This window comes from Stegostoma tigrinum, chromosome 23, assembly GCF_030684315.1.
Source record: "Stegostoma tigrinum isolate sSteTig4 chromosome 23, sSteTig4.hap1, whole genome shotgun sequence".
In the NCBI taxonomy this organism is placed as follows: Eukaryota; Metazoa; Chordata; class Chondrichthyes; order Orectolobiformes; family Stegostomatidae; genus Stegostoma; species Stegostoma tigrinum.
In genome coordinates, this window is record NC_081376.1 from 34,679,421 (window position 1) to 34,702,233 (window position 22,813).

General features: G+C 44.4%; 1 protein-coding gene across 3 annotated transcripts in view; it reads right to left on the bottom strand.

Annotated features, from left to right (window-relative positions):
• The window catches only part of usp42 (ubiquitin specific peptidase 42), a 95,814-nt gene that overhangs the window by 58,134 nt on the left and 14,867 nt on the right, over positions 1 to 22,813 (bottom strand). For all 3 annotated transcript variants that reach the window (XM_048552055.2, XM_048552056.2, XM_048552057.2), the window contains 2 exons: positions 16,577 to 16,835; positions 2,451 to 2,660 (listed from right to left, as the gene is read on the bottom strand). In XM_048552055.2, the coding sequence (XP_048408012.2) occupies positions 2,451 to 2,660; positions 16,577 to 16,826 (460 nt within the window). In that variant the 5' untranslated portion in view covers positions 16,827 to 16,835. The remainder of the gene's footprint in view (positions 1 to 2,450; positions 2,661 to 16,576; positions 16,836 to 22,813) is intronic.

Here is a 22,813-nt window from a genome sequence, read left to right on the forward strand (position 1 = left end):
GGGGGGGAGCTTTCAAACTGACAACAGTGACAGCTAGCTTTACACCTGCACAACCTATATCAACATCATGTATTTTGATCATCTCTGAACTGAGAGGTTGCTTTGCTAACAACTGGCCTTGTAAGAATCTCTGGATTCCAATTAACCCACCACACATTTGAGTTAAACCAGCCTGTCTATAACCGTCACATTCTGTTCAGCTTCAAGTTGAACTACAATCCATATCCACTCATTTCCATTTCTATAACATTGCCAACCTTGTCTGCCACTTCCAGATTCAATTAATCTCTGGCTTTCCTCTCCAACCTTTTGCAAACTCCAACTTTGCCAAAGTTTTGCTGCATGTATTCTGTCTCATGACCATTTGTGATGCCCATTATATTAGCTCTTAGTGATCTACATTTGGGTCCTCAATCCTCACCACACAGAGTTAAAAGTCTGCAACACCTGTTTTTAAGCAAATCATGTTTTCATGTAGGGTTAGTGTGGTCTATGTGGTGCTCTTACCCAAGTTGAAGTTCCAGGTTTAAGTCCCACTTCAAGGATTTGAGTGCCAAAATAAATATTGACTCACCACTGTTGATCTGAGCAAGTATGGAACTGTGAAATCGACCAATTCCGCATCAAGAACAAAATCAGCAGTCTTGTCTGTGACACCTGACCACCCTTACTCAACACACACATCAATCTACACAGACAAACCAACCAGCAGCAAGAATCTTAACGTACTGACCTATTAGAACTACACCAGCTTGACCAATGAGCAGTAAGATCCTGCCAATATTTCCATCCACTATGTGCAACTTTCACCTGTTCCCAGTCATTCTTCTAGATGATGGGCAGAGAAGAATGCTGCCCAAAATGCCTCCGTTCTACAAAATAGCTCTTTATGGATAGACAGACAATAAAATGCAAGAGCAAAAGTAGGTCACTCAGCCCATCCTGCCATTCATTGAGATTATGATTGATCTGATAGCCTGAAACTCCATTTTCCTGATTTATCCCCATAAACCTGTGCTTCCCCTTAACAATTAAAAAATCTATATCTCAGCCTTGAATTTGCCAAATGGCATGGTAGTTCAGTGGTTGGCCACTGACCCAGGGGCGATTCCAACCTTAGGTGCCTGTGTGCGGTTTGCACATTTTCCCTGTGTCTGCGTGGGTTTATGCCAGGTGCTCCAGTTTCTTCCTACAGTCCAAACATGTGCAGGTTAGGTGAACTTGTCATGTTAAATTGTCCGTAGTGTTTAGGGATGATTAATCATGGGAAATATGGGGTTACAGGGATAGGATAGGGATGTGAGTCTGGAAGGGATGCTGTGTGTGTGTGTGTGTGTGTGTGTGTGTGTGTGTGTATGTGTGTATGTGTGTGTTGGGGGGGGGGGGGGCGCAGTTGCTCTTTGGAGGGTCAGTGCAGACTTGATAGGCTAAATGGCTTTTTCAGCACTGTGGAGATTCTACGATACTAAATGTTTCAGCAAATGGGACATAATCTCATTGTATCCACCCTGTCAAGCTCTTAAGAATCTGACATAGTTCTCTAAGGTCTCCCCTCATTCTTCTAAACTCCAGTAAGGACGAACCCAAACTACTCAGCCTCTGCTCGTAAGAAATTTCTCTATATCTAGATTATCCCAGTGAACCTTCTCTGAGCTATGTCCAATTACAACACATCATTCTTTAGATATGGGGTCTAAAGATGTTCACAGAACTCCAGGTGCGAACTGACTAGTGCTTTGTATAGTTTTAACATGGTTTTCCTATTTTCAGATTAATCTCTTTGAAACAAAGGCAAACATTCCATTTTCCTTCACTTGCCCGAACTTGGATTATTTTTCGGTATAGCACAAATTTTACATTTGTAACTGTAAATGTTTCTTCAATATTTCCTAACTTAGTCAGGGATTTATTCATATGACATCCATACAATGATATTCTGATGTCAGTCATGCTAGCAGACCACCAGACATGACTCAAGGGGAGGGAACGGCCTAGTGGTATGTTATTTAGTGGGATTGTTAATCCAGAGACCCAGGAAATGTTCTGGGGATCTGGGTTCAAATCCTGCCAAAGCAGATGAATTAAGAGCCCGATGATGACCATGAAAACATTGTCGATTGTCAGAAAAACCCATCTGGTTCACTAATGTCCCTTAGGGAAAGAAACTGCTAATCCTTACCTGGTCTGGCCTATATGTGACTGCAGACCCACAACAATGTGGTTGACTCTTAACTGCCCTCTGGGATGGGCAGCAAATGTTGGTCTGGCCAGCGAGGCCCTCAATACATGAATTAAAAAAAGACAAATTAAGGAAATGAAAACTCAGGATTCAAAGGATGATTCACATCATTCAGCAACTCTGGGAACTGGTATGCAGTGGACATAAGATGTGGGGAGACAAAAGATGAAGCAGCAATCAAACTCAACAAAGAAAGATTGTATATACATACATGTTCTAGAATGTTCCCGGGAAAGCATGTAATTTGCAAGTGGTGGCGTATAAGTCAAACACTGCAGTGCAGAGTTTAGGAAGCAGGTGTTGCCTAGATTTTGGAGGCCAGCTCCTATTTTGTGCATCTGTTGCCATTTCAAAGAGATTTTTTCTGCAGGAAACAGTATTTTCTGTGGAGGCGCTATTCCATCACCACTGCCAAGTACATCTGAAATTAAAAATAATTTTATATATCAGAAGTAATGTAGGAAAACAAATGTTAAAAACTTTACAATTAAACAGCACATCAGAGGAAACTATTCACATTACAAAGTGTTATTGTATACAACACTGACAAAACAGAGTATCTCCTGACATCACGCTGGCAAAGGAGGTTGATACTGCTGATCTTATCAATAGTTGCCAAGAGACAGAAGCAGGAGCTGACTCCATCTACATGCACGTTTGAAATTCTATTGATACCAGAGGAACTCTCACCAGCACTGCTCTGCTGGATAGTCTCTGTGCTCAGCCCTCCCACTTTCCATGCTGCTTGGCTACCTACCTCATTCAACACATCTTTTGGCAACCGCTGCCCCTTCATTTGGCAGCCTAACCCCATTGTCATTTCATTTGCAACCCCCCCTCACCCAGGTCACTCCGCTCCCAATTCCCCCACTGCCTCTCTCCATTTGTCATCTTGCTTCTGGGGATGGTGAGCAGTAAGGCAGCAAGGAGTTAAGTGAGAAGGAGGCAGTGAGGGGTTAGAAGCAGAGCTGCCAAGTATTTGGAGTGGAACAGTGAGCAAATCATAATCCTAGGACTGGAATTCATTTAAAATATTTGGAAAACACTCATTTTATTGCTCCAAATTCTTTGATACACAATATTACTGCTATATCACTGCTGCTAATTGTGTCATTATAGTCTCTGCACTGGCAGTGAGAGCACCCCAATATGAGCCGTGGTAATTACTTTTATAAAATGGTATAAAATAATGCAATAGGCAGAAAAATGGCATTTCCTTACCTAGGAGTGGTGGCGGCATAGTTAAGAGGAATTGGCCTGGCAGCTCTCAATATTGAGTCAGGTCCACATGAAATCTCATGGCATCAGGTTAAACATGGGCACGGAAACCTACTGATTACCATGCACCATCTTCCCTTAGCTGATGAATCAGTAGACTTCCATGTTGAGCAACACTTGGAGGAAGTACTGAGTGCAAAATGCATTCTTTATGAGAACATCCAATGTCCACCACCAAGAGTGGCTCAGGAGCAGAAGTACTGATTGAGCTGATCGAGTTGTAAAGGACACGGCTGTTGGACTTCTGCAGGCGGTGAAGGAATCAACAAGAGGGAGAAACATACTTAAACCTTCCTCACCAATATGCCTGTGCAAATACATCTGTCCGTGCCAGTATTGGTAAGAGTGACCACCGCACAGTCCTTGTGGAGTTGAAGTCCCACCTTCTCAATGAGAATACCCTCCATCATATTGTTAGGTACTATCACTGTACTAAATGGGACAGACAAACAGATCTAGCAATTCATCCATGAGGTGCTGTGGCCATGAACAACAGCAAAATTGTAGTCCAGCGCAATCTGCACTTCATGGCCCAGCATATCCCCTGCTCAACCATTACCTTCCAGCCACAGCATAAGCCCTGGTTTAATGGAGAGTGCAGGAGGGCATGCCTAGGTGCAGCACCAGACATGCTGAAAAGAAAAATAATAAAATGCGTGGTCAACCTGGTGAAGCTAGTAAACAGAACGTGCATGCTAAACAACATAAGCAGTAAGTGACAGACTGAGCTAAGTGAGCCCAGTCTACAGATAAGACTCAAGGAAAAAACCCAAAAGAACTGCAGATAATAAAATGAGAGGCTGGATGAACACAGCAGGCCAAGCAGCATCTCAGGAGCACAAAAGCTGACGTTTCGGGCCTAGACCCTACATCAGAGAGGGGGATGGGGAGAGGGAGCTGGAATAAATAGGGAGAAAGGGGGGGAAGTGGACCGAAGATGGAGAGTAAAGAAGATAGGTGGAGAGAGTATAGGTGGGGAGGTAGGGAGGGGATAGGTCAGTCCAGGGAAGACGGACAGGTCAAGGAGGTGGGATGAGGTTAGTAGGTAGCTGGGGGTGCGGCTTGGTGTGGGAGGAAGGGATGGGTGAGAGGAAGAACCGGTTAGGGAGGCAGAGACAGGTTGGACTGGTTTTGGGATGCAGTGGGTGGGGGGGGAGAAGAGCTGGGCTGGTTGTGTGGTGTGGTGGGGGGAGGGGACGAACTAGGCTGGTTTAGGGATGCAGTAGGGGAAGGGGAGATTTTGAAACTGGTGAAGTCCACATTGATACCATATGGCTGCAGGGTTCCCAGGCGGAATATGAGTTGCTGCTCCTGCAACCTTCGGGTGGCATCATTGTGGCAGTGCAGGAGGCCCATGATGGGCATGTCATCTAGAGAATGGGAGGGGGAGTGGAAATGCTTTGCGACTGGGAGGTGCAGTTGTTTGTTGCGAACTGAGCGGAGGTGTTCTGCAAAGCGGTCTCCAAGCCTCCGCTTTGTTTCCCCAATGTAGAGGAAGCCGCACCGGGTACAATGGATGCAGTATACCACATTGGCAGATGTGCAGGTGAACCTCTGCTTAATGTGGAATGTCATCTTGGGGCCTGCGATAGGGGTGAGGGAGGAGGTGTGGGGACAAGTGTAGCATTTCCTGCGGTTGCAGGGGAAGGTGCCGGGTGTGGTGGGGTTGGAGGGCAGTGTGGAGCGAACAAGGGAGTCACGGAGAGAGTGGTCTCTCCGGAAAGCAGACAGGGGAGGGGATGGAAAAATGTCTTGGGTGGTGGGGTCGGATTGTAAATGGCGGAAGTGTCGGAGGATGATGCATTGTATCCGGAGGTTGGTAGTAGGGTGGTGTGTGAGAACGAGGGGGATCCTCTTAGGGCGGTTGTGGCGGGGGCGGGGTGTGAGGGATGTGTTGCGGGAAATACGGGAGACGCGGTCAAGGGCGTTCTCAATCACTGTGGGGGGAAAGTTGCGGTCCTTAAAGAACTTGGACATCTGGGATGTGCGGGAGTGGAATGTCTTATCGTGGGAGCAGATGCGGCGGAGGAATTGGGAATAGGGGATGGAATTTTTGCAGGAGGGTGGGTGAGAGGAGGTGTATTCTAGGTAGCTGTGTGAGTCGGTGGGCTTGAAATGGACATCAGTTACAAGCTGGTTGCCTGAGATAGAGACTGAGAGGTCCAGGAAGGTGAGGGATGTGCTGGAGATGGCCCAGGTGAACTGAAGGTTGGGGTGGAAGGTGTTGGTGAAGTGGATGAACTGTTCGAGCTCCTCTGGGGAGCAAGAGGCGGCGCCGATACAGTCATCAATGTACCGGAGGAAGAGGTGGGGTTTGGGGCCTGTGTAGGTGCGGAAGAGGGACTGTTCCACGTAACCTACAAAGAGGCAGGCATAGCTGGGGCCCATGCGGGTGCCCATGGCCACCCCCTTAGTCTGTAGAAAGTGGGAGGAGTCAGAAGAGAAGTTGTTGAGTGTGAGGACGAGTTCAGCTAGGCGGATGAGAGTGTCGGTGGAGGGGGACTGGTCGGGCCTGCGGGACAGGAAGAAGCGGAGGGCCTTGAGGCCATCTCCATGCGGAATGCAGGTGTACAGGGACTGGACGTCCATGGTGAATATGAGGTGTTGGGGGCCAGGGAATTGGAAATCATGGAGGAGGTGGAGGGCGTGGGTGGTGTCACGGATGTAGGTGGGGAGTTCCTGGACCAAAGGGGAGAAAATGGAGTCCAGATAGGTGGAGATGAGTTCGGTGGGGCAGGAGCAGGCTGAGACGATGGGTCGACCAGGGCAGGCAGGTTTGTGGATTTTGGGAAGGAGATAGAAACGGGCCGTGCGGGGTTGGGGAACAATGAGGTTGGAGGCTGTGGGTGGGAGGTCCCCTGAGGTGATGAGGTCGTGAATGGTGTTGGAGATGATGGTTTGGTGCTCGGGTCTGGGGTCATGATCGAGGAGGCGGTAGGAGGTGGTGTCGGAGAGTTGGCGTCTGGCCTCGGCGATGTAGAGGTCAGTGCGCCATACTACCACTGCGCCACCCTTGTCTGCGGGTTTGATGGTGAGGTTGGGGTGGGAGCGGAGGGCTGCCCGTTCTGCGGGGGAGAGGTTGGAGTGGGTGAGAGGGGTGGAGAGGTTGAGGCGGTTAATGTCTCGACGGCAGTTGGAGATGAAGAGGTCGAGGGAGGGCAAAATTGTAGAACTGCAGATGCTGTCAAGCAGAAACAAAGACAGAAGTCGCTATAAAGCTCAGCAGATGTGGCATCATCTGTAAAGAGAAATCAAAGTTAACTTTTTGGGTCAGACAGCCTTTCCTCAGAACTGACGGTAGCTAGAAAGGTGGAGGTAACAGCAGGCCAGGTAGCATCGGAGAAGCAGGAAAGTTGACGTTTCAGATCGGGACTCTTCTGAAGGACCATTTCTGAACGTCAACTTCCCTGTTCCTCTGACGCTGCCTGGCCTGCTGTGTTCCTCCAGCACCACACTGTGTTATCTCTGACTCTAGCCTCTGCAGTTCTTGCTATCTCTGTAGCTAGAAAGGTGTTGGTTTATATGCAGAAGATAGGATAGGGGAGGGGATCAGGTGTGAATGATAGTGGGGATACAGCCCAAGAGAGAACACTAGCTGAACAGTCAAAGGAATGGATAATGATCTGGCTAAGAGGGTGAATAGCTGTTAATGGAGACCGTTAGTGACATACAATAGGTAAGTGTGTAGTGGCAAACTATAGGATAACAAGGCCTGATGTGTGAGGTAGAGGGCCAGGACATGGGAGAGTTTAGGCCCTAAAATTATTGAATCGATATTGAGGCCAGAAGGCTGCAGGGATAAAATCCAAGCTCTGTAAGATCTGCCATATCTAGCCATGAATGGTGGTGGGCAACTTAACAAGTCACTGAGGAGCTCCACAAACATCTTCATCCTCAAATGATAGAAGAACCCACTGTATCAGTGGCAAAGATAAGGCTGAAGCATTTGAAACAATCTTCAGCCAGAAGTGCTGAGTGGACGATCCATCACAGATACCAGTCTTCAGCCAATGCAATTCATTCCACATGATATCAAGAAATGGTTGGACGCCCTGGATACCGCAAACAGTATGGGCCCTGACAAAATTCCAGCAATAGTATGCAGGCTTGTGCTCCAGAGCTTCAAGTCAAGCTATTCCAGCACATCTACAACATTGGCAACTACCTGAAAAATGTGGAAAATTGTCCAGCTATGACCTGTACATAAAAAGCAGGTCAAATCCAACCCAACCAATTGCCACCCATCCTTCTACTATAGATCAGTAAAGTGATGGAAGGTGTCATTAACAGTGCTATCAAGCAGCACCTGCTTAGCAATAATACACTCAAGCACTCAGTTTGGGTTCCGCCAAGGACACCTTGTTTCTGACTCTTTACAATCTTGGTTCAAAAGAGCTGAATTCCATTGGTGAGGCGAGGTGAGACAGCTCTTGACATCAAGGCCACATTTGACTGAGAGTAGCATTGAGAAGCCCTACCAAAATTGGAATTAATGGAATCTGGGGTCATCCTCCGCTGGTTAGAATCATACCTGGCACATAGGAAGACGGTTGAGATTGTTAGAGTCAGTCACCTCAGCTCCAGGACATCTTAGCTTCATCTCTACAGGAGCTGCTTAGTCAGAAGTCATAAGACACCAGGTCATAGTCCAACCATCTTCAGCTTCTTCATCAATGACCTTCCCTACATTATAAGGTCAGAAACGGGGTTTTTCGCCAATGACTGCACAATGTTCAGCACTCTTTGCAACTGCTCAGATACTAAAGCTGTTCATGTTCAAATGCAACCGGCCCTGGACAATATTCAGACTTGGGCTGACAAGTGGCAATTGGCAAGCAACTTTTGCGCTACACAAATACGAGGCAATGACCATCTGGATGAAGAGATAATCTACCATCCCTTGACATTCAATGGTGTTACCATCACAATTTCCTATTATCAAATATGAGGGTTACTACTGACCAGAAATTTAAATGGAATTGTCATTTAAATACAGTGACTACAAAAGCAGGTCAAAGGCTAAAAATACTGCAAGTAACTCATTTCCTGACTCCACAAAGCCTGTTCACCATTTGCAAGGCACAAGTCAAGCATGTGATGGAATGCTCCCCACTTGATTGGTAGAACATACATAACATCCACGCACTCCACCACTGAATCCAAGTAGCAGCAGTGTGTGTAATCTACAACAGGAAATTCATCCAAGATCCTTAGACAGCACCTTCCAAACCCACAACCACTTTCAAAAACAAAGTTGCTGGAAAAGCTCAGCAGGTCTGGCAGCATCTGTGGAGGAGAAAACACAAGTTAACATTTCGGGTTCGATGATCCTTCCTCAGAACCCACAACCACTTTCGTCTGAAGTGGAAAGGCAACAGCTACGAGGGTACATCATCACCTGCTAGTTTCCCTCCAAGCAACTCAAACGTCACTGGCTAGCCCAACATTTACTGCATATCCCCAATTATCATCTTGAACCCACCAGTCGTTCGAGAACAGGTATGCCTACAGTACTGTCAGGAAAGGGGTTGCGGGATTTTCACATTGTAGTGAAGGAATGATGATAGGGTTCAAGTCAATCAAGTAACTTGGAAGTGAACTTGCAGTGGTGGTACTCCCTTGCATCTGCTGCCTTGTCCTTCTAGACGATAGAGCTCCTCCATTTGGAATTACCGTGTTATTGTAGTGAATCTTAAAGATGGCACACAACATTGCCATCTGCACTACTAGTAAAGGAAATGAATGTTGAAGTTAGTAGATAAGGTGCCAAGCAGGTGCTTTGTTATAGAAGGCACTGAACTTAGTATGGACGTTGGAGTTGCGCTTATCCAGGTGAACCAGAAGAGGTTTTTCCAACAAATGACAATAGCTTTACATTACAATTTGATTGAAATCAAATTTCACAATTTGCTATTTTCGGATTGCCAAAGAAAAATCAGTTCAGGGTTCTAGATTACTGGTCCAGTGTCTTTAATACAATGTCACTACACAGCAACCAAAAACATACTTTAATGCTGTTTATTTGTGTAAGGTATGGCAGTTGATTCAGTGTATTTAAAAAGGGGAGACGACAAAAAAAGTAACTATAGGCCAGTTATTGTAATGTTATTGAGAAAATGTTACCATCTTATAAAATATGTAATAGCAAAGCATTTAGAAATACATAATATTATCAAGGAGAGCCAACATTGCTTTACGAAGGGGAAGCGATGACCAACAAATTTACTAGAATTCTTTGAGGAAGTAGCAAGCAGGATAGACAAACAGGAAGTAGTGGATGCTATATATTTTGATTTTCAGGAGGCATTTATCAAGGTACCACACATTAGGTTACTTAACAAGGTAAGAGCCAATAAGAGATAACATATTAGCATCGATAGAGGATTGACTAACTAACAGAAGATAGAGTTGGCAAAGAGGACATGTCACGATGGCAAGCTGTAACTAGCAGAGTGTCACAGGGATCAGTGCTGGAGCCACAATTATTTACAATATATATGAATGACCTGGATCAGGAGAGTGAACATATAGTCAAATCTGTGGATAACACAAATAGGTGGCAAGACAAGTGGTACGGATGACACAAAGAGTCTACAGAGGGATAGAGACAGGTTAAGCAAGTGGGCAAAAACTTGACAGATGGAATATATGGGAAAATGTGGTATTATGCAGTTTAGCAATGAGAATGAGCTGAAGACTACTTAAGTGGAGAATGACTGCAGAAAGCTACATAAGAGGGATTTGGGTGTCCTTGGCCATGAATCACAAAAAGCTAATATCCAAGTTCAGCTGGCAATAGGGAAGGCAAATGGAACAAAATAACTTTAGTTCAAAGGACAGTGAACAGAAAGCAGTGGTTCCCTTGAGTCAAAAGGTTAATAACAGGGGATCATAACCTTAAAGTGAAAGGCAGAGAGGGGATTTGAGGAAAAATGCTTTCATCCAGAGTGATAGGTGACTAGAAGGTACTGCCTGGGAGTATGGTTGAGGGTGGTAACCTAACAACCTCTAATAGGTACTTAGATGAGCATTTGAAGTATCACAACATTCAAGGCTGTGGGCCTATAATGGGAAAGTGGGACTAGTGTGGATAATTGTATACTTTTGTCGGTACAGACTTGATGGACCAAATGATCTCTGCTGTACTGTACAATTCCATCATTCTAAGGTTCACTCAGCAGATACCAAATAGAGGGTAAGGCTGAGTAGATTGTCTTGTACTCGGGAGTATAGAATGAGGCAACCTTATTGAAACACACATATGATTAGGGGATTTGTCAAGGTAGATGTACAAAGGTTGCTGGCTCCCCATGGGAGGGACTAGGGCCAGGGGGCATAATCTCAGAATAAGGGCTCACACATTTAGGACAGAAATGAGGAGGAATTTTGTCTGACAGTAGTGAATCTGTCAAATACTGATGAATGCAGAAGCTGCATTGTTAAGCGCCATCAAGGCTGAGACAGATGAATTTTGAATGGGTAAGGGAAACAAGAAAAGTGGAGTTGAGGATTAACATATCAGCCATGATCTCACTGAATGGCCGACTCCTGCTCCTACACCACATGGTCTTCTAGCTTTTGTCAGATATTCACTTTTTATTCATGGTCACCAAGCAAATTATCGGGTCATTTCTGAAGCAGTAAATTCCTACTTTGCTGTTGTTTACACTGAATAATTTTGAAATTATCAAATAGTACAAGTATAGTAAATTGTAAAAGTCAACATACAGCCTGCTTAGAGCTCCAACAGATTTTGCAAGAAGTACTGCAGTTCATTCACTGGAGTTTAATATTCCACAAGATTGAAATATTCTAAAATTGCATGCAGTCTGCTAGTTAAACCATGTCTGATGAATGGTACAAAAACTGGCCTCAACAATACTAAATTAACTTTTACGAATGAGATCAACTATTTATTCAGTTTGATTTTTATGCATGTGCAAACAAGTATAATATAATGTCTTAGATAATAAAATGTGAGGCTGGATGAACACAGCAGGCCAAGCAGCATCTCAGGAGCACAAAAGCTGACGTTTCGGGCCTAGACCCTTCATCAGAGAGGGGGATGGGGGGAGGGAACTGGAATAAATAGGGAGAGAGGGGGAGGCGGACCGAAGATGGAGAGTAAAGAAGATAGGTGGAGAGGGTGTAGGTGGGGAGGTAGGGAGGGGATAGGTCAGTCCAGGGAAGACGGACAGGTCAAGGAGGTGGGATGAGGTTAGTAGGTAGCTGGGGGTGCGGCTTGGGGTGGGAGGAAGGGATGGGTGAGAGGAAGAACCGGTTAGGGAGGCAGAGACAGGTTGGACTGGTTTTGGGATGCAGTGGGTGGGGGGGAAGAGCTGGGCTGGTTGTGTGGTGCAGTGGGGGGAGGGGATGAACTGGGCTGGTTTAGGGATGCAGTGGGGGAAGGGGAGATTTTGAAACTGGTGAAGTCCACATTGATACCATATGGCTGCAGGGTTCCCAGGCGGAATATGAGTTGCTGTTCCTGCAACCTTCGGGTGGCATCATTGTGGCAGTGCAGGAGGCCCATGATGGACATGTCATCAAGAGAATGGGAGGGGGAGTGGAAATGGTTTGCGACTGGGAGGTGCAGTTGTTTGTTGCGAACTGAGCGGAGGTGTTCTGCAAAGCGGTCCCCAAGCCTCCGCTTGGTTTCCCCAATGTAGAGGAAGCCGCACCGGGTACAGTGGATGCAGTATACCACATTGGCAGATGTGCAGGTGAACCTCTGCTTAATGTGGAATGTCATCTTGGGGCCTGGGATGGGGGTGAGGGAGGTGGTGTGGGGACAAGTGTAGCATTTCCTGCGGTTGCAGGGGAAGGTGCCGGGTGTGGTGGGGTTGGACGGCAGTGTGGAGCGAACAAGGGAGTCACGGAGAGAGTGGTCTCTCCGGAAAGCAGACAGGGGTGGGGATGGAAAAATGTCTTGGGTGGTGGGGTCGGATTGTAAATGGCGGAAGTGTCGGAGGATAATGCGTTGTATCCGGAGGTTGGTAGGGTGGTGTGTGAGAACGAGGGGGATCCTCTTGGGGCGGTTGTGGCGGGGGCGGGGTGTGAGGGATGTGTCGCGGGAAATGCGGGAGACGCGGTCAAGGGCGTTCTCAATCACCGTGGGGGGAAAGTTGCGGTCCTTAAAGAACTTGGACATCTGGGATGTGCGGGAGTGGAATGTCTTATCGTGGGAGCAGATGCGGCGGAGGCGGAGGAATTGGGAATAGGGGATGGAATTTTTGCAGGAGGGTGGGTGGGAGGAGGTGTATTCTAGGTAGCTGTGGGAGTCGGTGGGCTTGAAATGGACATCAGTTCCAAGCTGGTTGCCTGAGATGGAGGAGAATACACCTCCTCCCACCCACCCTCCTGCAAAAATTCCATCCCCTATTCCCAATTCCTCCGCCTCCGCCGCATCTGCTCCCACGATAAGACATTCCACTCCCGCACATCCCAGATGTCCAAGTTCTTTAAGGACCGCAACTTTCCCCCCCACGGTGATTGAGAACGCCCTTGACCGCGTCTCCCGCATTTCCCGCGACACATCCCTCACACCCCGCCCCCGCCACAACCGCCCCAAGAGGATCCCCCTCGTTCTCACACACCACCCTACCAACCTCCGGATACAACGCATTATCCTCCGACACTTCCGCCATTTACAATCCGACCCCACCACCCAAGACATTTTTCCATCCCCTCCCCTGTCTGCTTTCCGGAGAGACCACTCTCTCCGTGACTCCCTTGTTCGCTCCACACTGCCGTCCAACCCCACCACACCCGGCACCTTCCCCTGCAACCGCAGGAAATGCTACACTTGTCCCCACACCTCCTCCCTCACCCCCATCCCAGGCCCCAAGATGACATTCCACATTAAGCAGAGGTTCACCTGCACATCTGCCAATGTGGTATACTGCATCCACTGTACCCGGTGCGGCTTCCTCTACATTGGGGAAACCAAGCGGAGGCTTGGGGACCGCTTTGCAGAACACCTCCGCTCAGTTCGCAACAAACAACTGCACCTCCCAGTCGCAAACCATTTCCACTCCCCCTCCCATTCTCTTGATGACATGTCCATCATGGGCCTCCTGCACTGCCACAATGATGCCACCCGAAGGTTGCAGGAACAGCAACTCATATTCCGCCTGGGAACCCTGCAGCCATATGGTATCAATGTGGACTTCACCAGTTTCAAAATCTCCCCTTCCCCCACTGCATCCCTAAACCAGCCCAGTTCATCCCCTCCCCCCACTGCACCACACAACCAGCCCAGCTCTTCCCCCCCACCCACTGCATCCCAAAACCAGTCCAACCTGTCTCTGCCTCCCTAACCGGTTCTTCCTCTCACCCATCCCTTCCTCCCACCCCAAGCCGCACCCCCAGCTACCTACTAACCTCATCCCACCTCCTTTACCTGTCCGTCTTCCCTGGACTGACCTATCCCCTCACTACCTCCCCACCTACACCCTCTCCACCTATCTTCTTTACTCTCCATCTTCGGTCCGCCTCCCCCTCTCTCCCTATTTATTCCAGTTCCCTCCCCCCATCCCCCTCTCTGATGAAGGGTCTAGGCCCGAAACGTCAGCTTTTGTGCTCCTGAGATGCTGCTTGGCCTGCTGTGTTCATCCAGCCTCACATTTTATTATCTTGGAATCTCCAGCATCTGCAGTTCCCATTATCTCTAATATAATGTCTTCTTCTTTCTTTATAAGCTGCAATGATGCACTGTGAAAAACATTGACTTAACAGCTTGTGCAAACAGCATTGAATTCCCCACTCATTTAGCAAAAAGACTAAGCAGTACAACAATACAACAAAACACAATTCTTTTGGAGTTGAGAAACTGACAACTTAGCAATAAATCCAAAAGAAAATAAATTTGATTTGATTAGTTGAAGGAACGCGCAAAGCAAGTATGACTCGAAACACAGCAAGATTCAGAGATAACAATAGTCATTAAAATTAAACAGAAAAACTGAAATATTAATACACAATTAAACAAAAAAAATTTAATAAACAAGAAAGGACCAAAAAACGCAATGAGGAATCATGCAAAATCCAGTTTAGGACAATTAGAAGATTTAAGAGAACAGTTGAGGTTTAAGCTATTCAATTATCGCTTTGGTTTAGCTGGTACCATTCTTGCATTGAGCGCAGGTTAAAAACACAATGATCTTAATATACACCAATAATTCACACTGGGGAGAGACGGTTCACCTGATCCGAGTGTGGAAAAGGTTTCTCGAGGTCAACTGACCAGCTGAGACATGAGTACATTCACAAGGAGCCACAATGATTGGATTTTGCTGCTAGCCACATTCAGGACCTAACAGCATTCATTGCAATTGGTTTCTCCTAATTTTAACAATGTCTTGCCCAGTAACAACGCTTGTATTCTGGAGAAGATTTTGCTTTGAAAAAAAAAACACAACTAATCTAAGTTGACAGCTCAGCGCTTTAAACAGAGTGCTGCAATGCTGAAAGATACCATCTTTCAAGTATAACGCTTAGTGGAGGACCGGTTTCTGATTTAGAGGAACGTACACAATGAAGATAAAGAATAGAGATTTAAGCAATCTTGCACCTTAAACAGACCAACTACTCATCACCAGATATTGGGATCTTGCTGTGCATAACTGACACTTGCATTCATCTGGCTACACGCCAGGGGTGAAGCAAACAAGACTTTTTATCTTAAATATTCATTCATGTGATTACGTCAATATACAATCTACGTGAGGATGAAACGAACAATGTGCTGAAAGGATGAGATGAAAATGGGTGGCAGAAGACTTTTGTGGAACATAAAACAACTGCAACTAGTGGCATGTTTTTGTGCTGTACAGACCAAGTAATCAGCTCACTATTGCAGAATTCCCAACCAATGACCTGCCGGTGCAGCCACAGTAATAATGTGACTTATCTAGTTAACCTTCTTGTCAATAACGACTCCTAGGTTGCTGTGATGGGAATTTTGACAAAGGTAATATGACTGTATTATGAGGGAGGTGTTTGAATTCACTTTTATTAAAAAGAATGATTGGTGCCAGCCAAGTGCCAAGCAATGTTACTCGTCAGCCCAAGCCTGGGTGTTGCCCAGCTGTAGGCAAGAAAAATTATTTCCAGTATACTATAGACATACAATTCTGGAGTCTTCAAGACATTCAAAAACATGAAGACAAAATTTCTCATATTATACAATCTACTTGTGATTATAAGGGAGATTCATACCATTTTAATAAATCTGGAATCATTAAACTGATGCTGCAAGGGATTTAATACAGATAATTGTATTTGATGAGCAGCACAAAGAAGGCCAAAACCAACTGTTTAAATAATAAATGTACATGTACAGTATCTGAACATTACGGAGGCACAGTCACTAGTAAAAATGAATAAGATCCCAGGAGCAGGCACTGAACGTTTATCGAAAAATTTCTATAGATGGAAAACTAGTAGGAAGAAACAGAATTGAGATGACAATTGGAAACAGTGGCTTAGTACACAAACTGGACAATTGTGCTCCCCAAACCTGTCCTTTCCCAAGTCTGTATCGCTCATCATAAACCCACAGTGCTGCCAATTAATGCAAGTCCTATCTAACTTTTGTTCATTATGATTTCTAAGTAGAGTTTTTTTTCAGTAAACTTGGTTTTTGTTAAGAATATTTTGATGAAGTACCTAAATTAAGGTAGGCAGACAGTGCAGCAATAGATGTTGTGAAAAATCAAGCAGCAGCATAAGCGTCAGGAATGATGAAGCACATTGAAAGCACCTGAAAAAGCTCATCACAAAATCACAATATCTGTAAACTTGGTCTATAAATTTGAGACTAAGTGATTGTTGTCAGGCAAAGGTCAGAGAGAAGGCCAACAGGGGGAAAGAAACATAACGGAGAACTGTAAAATCTTGAATGAAATTTAAGTCATATACTTGGAATCAGAAGCACAGAACTGAAGGATATATGGATGAAATTCTGCAGCCTGAGAGGTCACAGCAGGTCATATCAAGGACATATCCAAGAACGCAGTGATAATTCATTCAACACAAAGTTGCATCCATCAAACTTACTTTGATCTTTTTGTACTAGTTGCTTTGGTTTCTCTTGTAGTGCATTTGTGAACAAAGCAGCTCCAGGCATAGGTCCTAAGATTTTGTTCTTTGGTACCTCTGTAATCGGGGATGTTGCGCCCCAACTTGCTGCCCCTGACTCCATGTTCTTCTCTATAACAATTCCAGAGAAAGGTGCCACAGAGCTGCAGGTCTGATTCTTGCAAGCTGCAGTGTTCGAGGCCTCTGTCACTTTGTCAACTATGGTCATTATTCATTTCTGCAAGAATAAGATGAAAACACGGCTAGTTATACACTGAAAAGCCTTTAACTACTGCAACTTAACTGGCTTACTCTATAAATATCTCTCCATATAAGTTGTTCTATCCATAATATAAACATTCCCATTCCCCTAAACTAACAAATCCTAAGGAGAAATTTGACTTCAAATTTGCTTTGCCCAAAAAAGCATCAGATTGTGCTCATGACTTGCCTTCCACATAGTTCACTGCAGAAATATATAGTACATTGATAGCAAAGTTCACACAACCTCAGTTTTTTAATACATATTCCTTCCATAACTGCTTTGATTCTTAGTTGCAGTATGGTGGAATACAATAATAGGATGATACAAACAATTTTTTTTTAAGAAGTGTTACCTATTAGTTGTACATGTTGATAACACTTGACACAGTCAAGAGTGGCCAGGGTTTTCAGTTTGAAAATATTGTATGGTAGGCAAAAGGCAATTCAAAGTAATTATCTGCATAATGTTGTCGAACCAGGGACACTTTACCCCATTTCTGGTTATCCTATGATTAATTGCTCATTCTATAATGAATCACCCTAAAGAAATGCAGAGGCACAGAATAAGGGAAACAGCTAAATTCCAAACATGCCAAACAACGTTATTAGTACTGTAAAAGGTCAATCTTAGAGTATTAAACTTAAGAGTATTAAAGAGTCAAACCTAGTGAGAAACTCCACCCCTGCACAGAAGGTGCAGCTGAAATGCATATACATTACCATAATCTATGTAACTTACCGCACATCAAAGAAAATATTGAACAAAAGTGTAACTCAACAATAGGGAATGCTATGAAACATTTACAATGTCCATATTCTTGCCTGGGAGGACCCTGCTCACATATGGAAAAAGACGACTCAGCAATCAGTTTCTTCTCTAAAAGTAGAAATTGGGAAAACAGCATAATCGCAAAGAAGTAAGTAATCAGAGTCACATTAAGGTGCTTATATAGAAGGTCATTTTACGACCGGTGATAACCTAGAAATAAGCACTGACTTTTCGTCAAGTAACATCAAATAATACGTCAAGTTTCTTGGAGGACCCTCCTAAAGCTAACACAGATCTTTCAAAAAGAACTGAATTTGCACAAAATCTAGATGCAAAAATTGTCAAAATCTACTTATGAAATCAGTACAAATTATGGATCAGTAAACTTTGCATAGTCAGGAGAGATCTCATCTGGAGTGAGACACAGCCTGCTGAGTACACCTTGAATCGAGTGGGGCTGTGGATTGAGTTTTAAATGGAATAGTTTTTTTTGGGGTGGGGGTAGTTTCAGTTATAGAATCCCTACAGGATGGAAATTCAGCCCATTGGGTCCACATCAACCCTCCCAAGAGTATCTCACTTAGACCTACCTTATCTCTGTAACCCTGCATTTCCCATGGCCAATCCACCTAACCTGCATAGCTGTGGACTGTGGGAGGAACCCAGAGCACCCAGAGGAAACCCAGGCAGACTCTGGGAGAATGTGCACATTCCACACAAACAGCTGCCTGAGGGTGGAATCGAACCTGGTCCCTAGTGCTGTGAGGCAACAGTGCTAACCAGAGCCGCCTTTACATAGAAAATTAGGCAAAAAGTTGGGGGGGGGGGTATCTCAGCACAGGTTTAAGTTTTCAGAACAAGTGACAGGATGGAGAAAATGTAGAAGGTCAGGAATCTAAAGGCACACAGTATATGAAACAAGGTAGCAAGCTTGTAGTGCAGATTAAAATTGGCAGGTACAATATTGAGAGTATCACAGAAACATGGCTGCAAGAGGATCAGGGCTAGGAACTAAATAACCAAGGTTACATACTCCATTGAAAGGACAGGCAGATGAAGAGAAGGGACAGGGCTGCCTTGTTAGTAAGGAATAAAATTAAATCAATAGCAAGAAGTGATATGGAATTGGAAAGCACGGAATTGGTGTGGATAGAGTTGAGGGCGTGTACAAGATAAAAAAGACCCTGGTGGGAGTTGTTTACAGGCCTCCTGGCAGCAGTCAGGATGTGGGGAAGAAAATAAATCAGGAAATAGAAAAGGCACGTAAGAAAGGCATTATTACAATAATCATGGGTGACTTCAATACGCAGATGGACTAGAAAAATCAGGCTGGTAGTGGACGGTTACAAAAGGAATTCATGGAATGTCTAAGAAATGGGTTTTTTTGGAGCATCTTGTGGTAAGGCTTATTGGGGAACAGGCAACTTTGGATTTAGCAATGTGTAATGAGGCAGATTTGATTACGGAGCTGATGGTGGAGGAACCTAGCAGACAGTGACCATAATATGATAGAATTCACCTGAGGTCTGTGAGGGAGAAGATTGAATCAGATGTAACCGTATTACAATTGAGTAAAGGCAACTGCAATGGCTGAGGGAGGAGCTGGCCAGAGATGAATGGAAGCTGACCACAGCAGGGAAGAAAAATTATACTAAGGGAAGGATGAGATAAGGTGTAGAGTTGGATGAACACAGCAAGCCAAGCAGCAGAGAAGCAGGAAAGCTGATGTTTCGGGCCTCGATACTTCTTCAGAAAATTTTCTGAAGGGTCTAGACCCAAAACGTCAGCCTTCCTGCTCGGCCTGCTGTATTCTTCCAGCTCTATACCTTGTTATCTCAAGATTCTCCAGCATCTGCAGTTCCTACTGTCTCAGGGAAGGATGAGGTGACCATAGATGACAAGGGAAGTCAGGGACAGCAAAGGAGGCAAAGGAAGAACCTATAAGATAGTGAAGATTAGTGGGAAGCCTTTAAAAACCTGCAAAGGACAACCGAAATAGCGAAAGGGGGTGAGAAAGTGAAGCAAGAGGTTAAGATAGAGGATAGCAAGAGATTTTTAGACATCTAAAAAGATGAGAGGGGCAACAGCACACATGGGACCACTGGAAAACAAGGGTGGAGAATTAATAACAGGAAACAAAGAAATTGAGGAGGGATTGTCTGTTTTCACACGGAAGACACCAGTGACATATCAGGACTCCAAGTGAGCCGGGGCAGAGGTGAGTGTACCAGCTGTCACTAAGGAGAAGGTGCTGGGGAAGCTGAAAGGTCTGAAGGTGTATAAAATCACCTGGATCAGATGGACTACACCCCAGAGTTCTAAAGGAGATAGTTGAGGAGATTTTGGAGGCATTGGTGGGTGATCTTTCAGGAATCATTAGAGTCAGGAAGGGACCTAGAGGACTGGAAAATGACTAATGTAATATCTCTGTTTAAGGGAGGCAAAAGACAGGAAATTATAGATCAGTTAGCCAGACCTAAGTCATTGGTAAAATTTTTGAGGCCATTGTTAAGGATGAGGTTGTGGAGTACTTGAAAATACACATTAAAATAGAGTGGAGACAGCACGGCTTCATCAAGTGGCGATCATGCCTGACAAATCTGTTAGAATTCTTTGAGGAAGTAATGTGCAAGTTTGAAAAAGGAGAGCCATTGATGTAATCTATTTGGATTTTCAGAAGGCCTTTGACAAGGTGTCACACAGAAGGCTGCTAAATATTGACTTGGCCCCGTCAGTGTCCACGGCAATAAGTTCTACAAAAATTGCCCCCTGGCTGAAGAAATTCTTCCTTAACTCAGTTTTAAATGGTTTAATTCTGCTTTTATATCTTAAATTTTGATTTTTAAATGTGTTTAATCATTTGACACCAAAGAAGCAGTGGTTAGGAAATCACAATTGTACATAATGGCAGCTGTTATCAGAAAAAAATGGCAATATCAAACAATTGCTATAAGGCAACAGGGAAAGATAAGATGGAAATGTGATTCTCTCAAGAGCTGGAACTTGGAGACTGCTCAAGACCAGCTACTGTACTCTGATATATTTCTCCATAACATCATAGGCAAGGAACACAGCTTGACAATGGCAATCTTCCATAAATCATAGAACACTGCATACAGAAAGGGAGGGTCATTCAGCCCATCAGCTTCTACTGACTTTTGAAAGAGCTGTCTAATCAGTTCCACTAGCCTACCTTTATCTCCCCATCACCCTGCAAATTCCTTCCACCAGAACCTCATCATTTTTATCTTTAACATCAAACAACAGATCATAAGACATTGGAACAGAACAAAACACCCATCCCATCAAATGTTCTGCCTTTCAATAAGATCATGGCTGATCTGATATTCCTCAATTCCATTTTCCCTCAAACTCTCAATTCCCCTGATGCTTAGAAATCTTTCTATCCTCGGCCTGAGTAAATTTAAGGTCCCACATTTTACAGCTCTGTCGCAGAAAGAATTCCACAAATTCACTACCCTTGGGGAAGAATTTACTTAAATTTACAATCTCTTATTCTGAGATTATGATTTCTGGTCCTGGGAAACAACCTTTTTTAAATCTAACCTGTCAAGTCCTCTAAGAATCTTTTATGTTTCAATAAAGTCACTTCTCAAACTTCTGAAGTTCATTGACTACAGGCCCAATCTACTCAGCCTCTTCTTGTAAGACAGCCCCTCCATACCCACAATCAGCATAATGAAGCTTCTCTAGACTGCCTGCGATATCAGAATTTTTTTTCTTAGATTAGGGGCCCAAAACTGTTCACAGCTGTGGTCTGACTTCTGCCTCATTTAGTTTCAACAAAACTTACGAATTTTTAATCATCTACTTCCTTTGACATAAAGGTCAACATTTTATTTTCTATTACCAAAACTTGTATGCTAGCTTTTATGTACAAGAACCCCAAGTCTTCCTGAACCTTTCTAGTTATATACTGTACAGCTCCTCTATTCTTGCTGCCAAACTGCATAACCATACATTTTCCCATGGTCAATTGCGTAACTTGTCTATACATCTCTGCAGATTCTGCGCATCATCGTCACCCAATGCCTTCCCACCTATTTTTGTGTCATCCACAAACAAGGCTAAAGTACATTCAATTTTCTCATCCAAGCCACTAATATATATTGTAAAGAACTGTGACCCTAGCACGATCCCTATGGCAGTCTATTAGGTTACCATCCTGAAAATAACACCTTTATCCCAACTTCTATCACTTTGCCAATCTTCTATCCATGCTAATATACTACTGCCAACACCATGGGCTCTTAAGTTGCTTAGTGTGTGGTACCTTACCAAATTCCTTTTGAAAATCCAAATAATTTCCATTCACTGCTTGCTACTTCCTCAGGAATTCTACTAAATTTGTCAATCATGACTTCCCATTCATGTAGCCACTCTGATTCTATTTGATCACGTTGTTACGTATTTCTAAATATTCTATTACATCCGTTATAACATAATAGATATTAAGCTAACAGATCAATAGTCAATAGTCCCCTGACATTTCAAAAACCAACTCCTTCCCTTTTTGAATATAGCTGTTACATTGGCAATTTTCCACTCCTCTGGGGCTTTACCAGATTTCCAGGAAGATTATTACCAGTGCATTCTCTGTTTCTCTGTGGCTACTCTCTTCAGCCCTCATCTGTCGGGCAGAAGATATAAAGATTTGAATACATGTATGAACAGACTGAAAAACAGCTTCTTCCTCATTGTAATCAGACTTCTGAATGGACCTATTAAATCTTAACATTGATCTCTCTCTGCACCTTCATGGCAACTGTATCCTGCATTCTGTTCTGTAACTCTGATGCACTTACAGAGTGTGATCTGCCTGTAAAGCACATAAGACAACACTTTTTGCTGTAGCTCGGTACACATGACGGTAATAAACGAAGTCAAAATAATTTATTAAACATGACTCAATACAAATGATCAGATTCAAAATAGCCTGATCCTCTAGATGGACCCACAGCACATTGTTCTGGAAACTTCCCTGAACACACCGTGGAATCTTCCTCCTGGCTACTGTTGCCAATCTGGCTGCTCCAATTCAGAAGATTAAAGTCACACAAGGTTAATGAATTAGACATAGCAGAAACTGCAGATGCTGGAGAATCTGAGATAACAAGGTGTAGAGCTAGATGAACACAGCAGGCCAAGCAGTATCAGAGGAG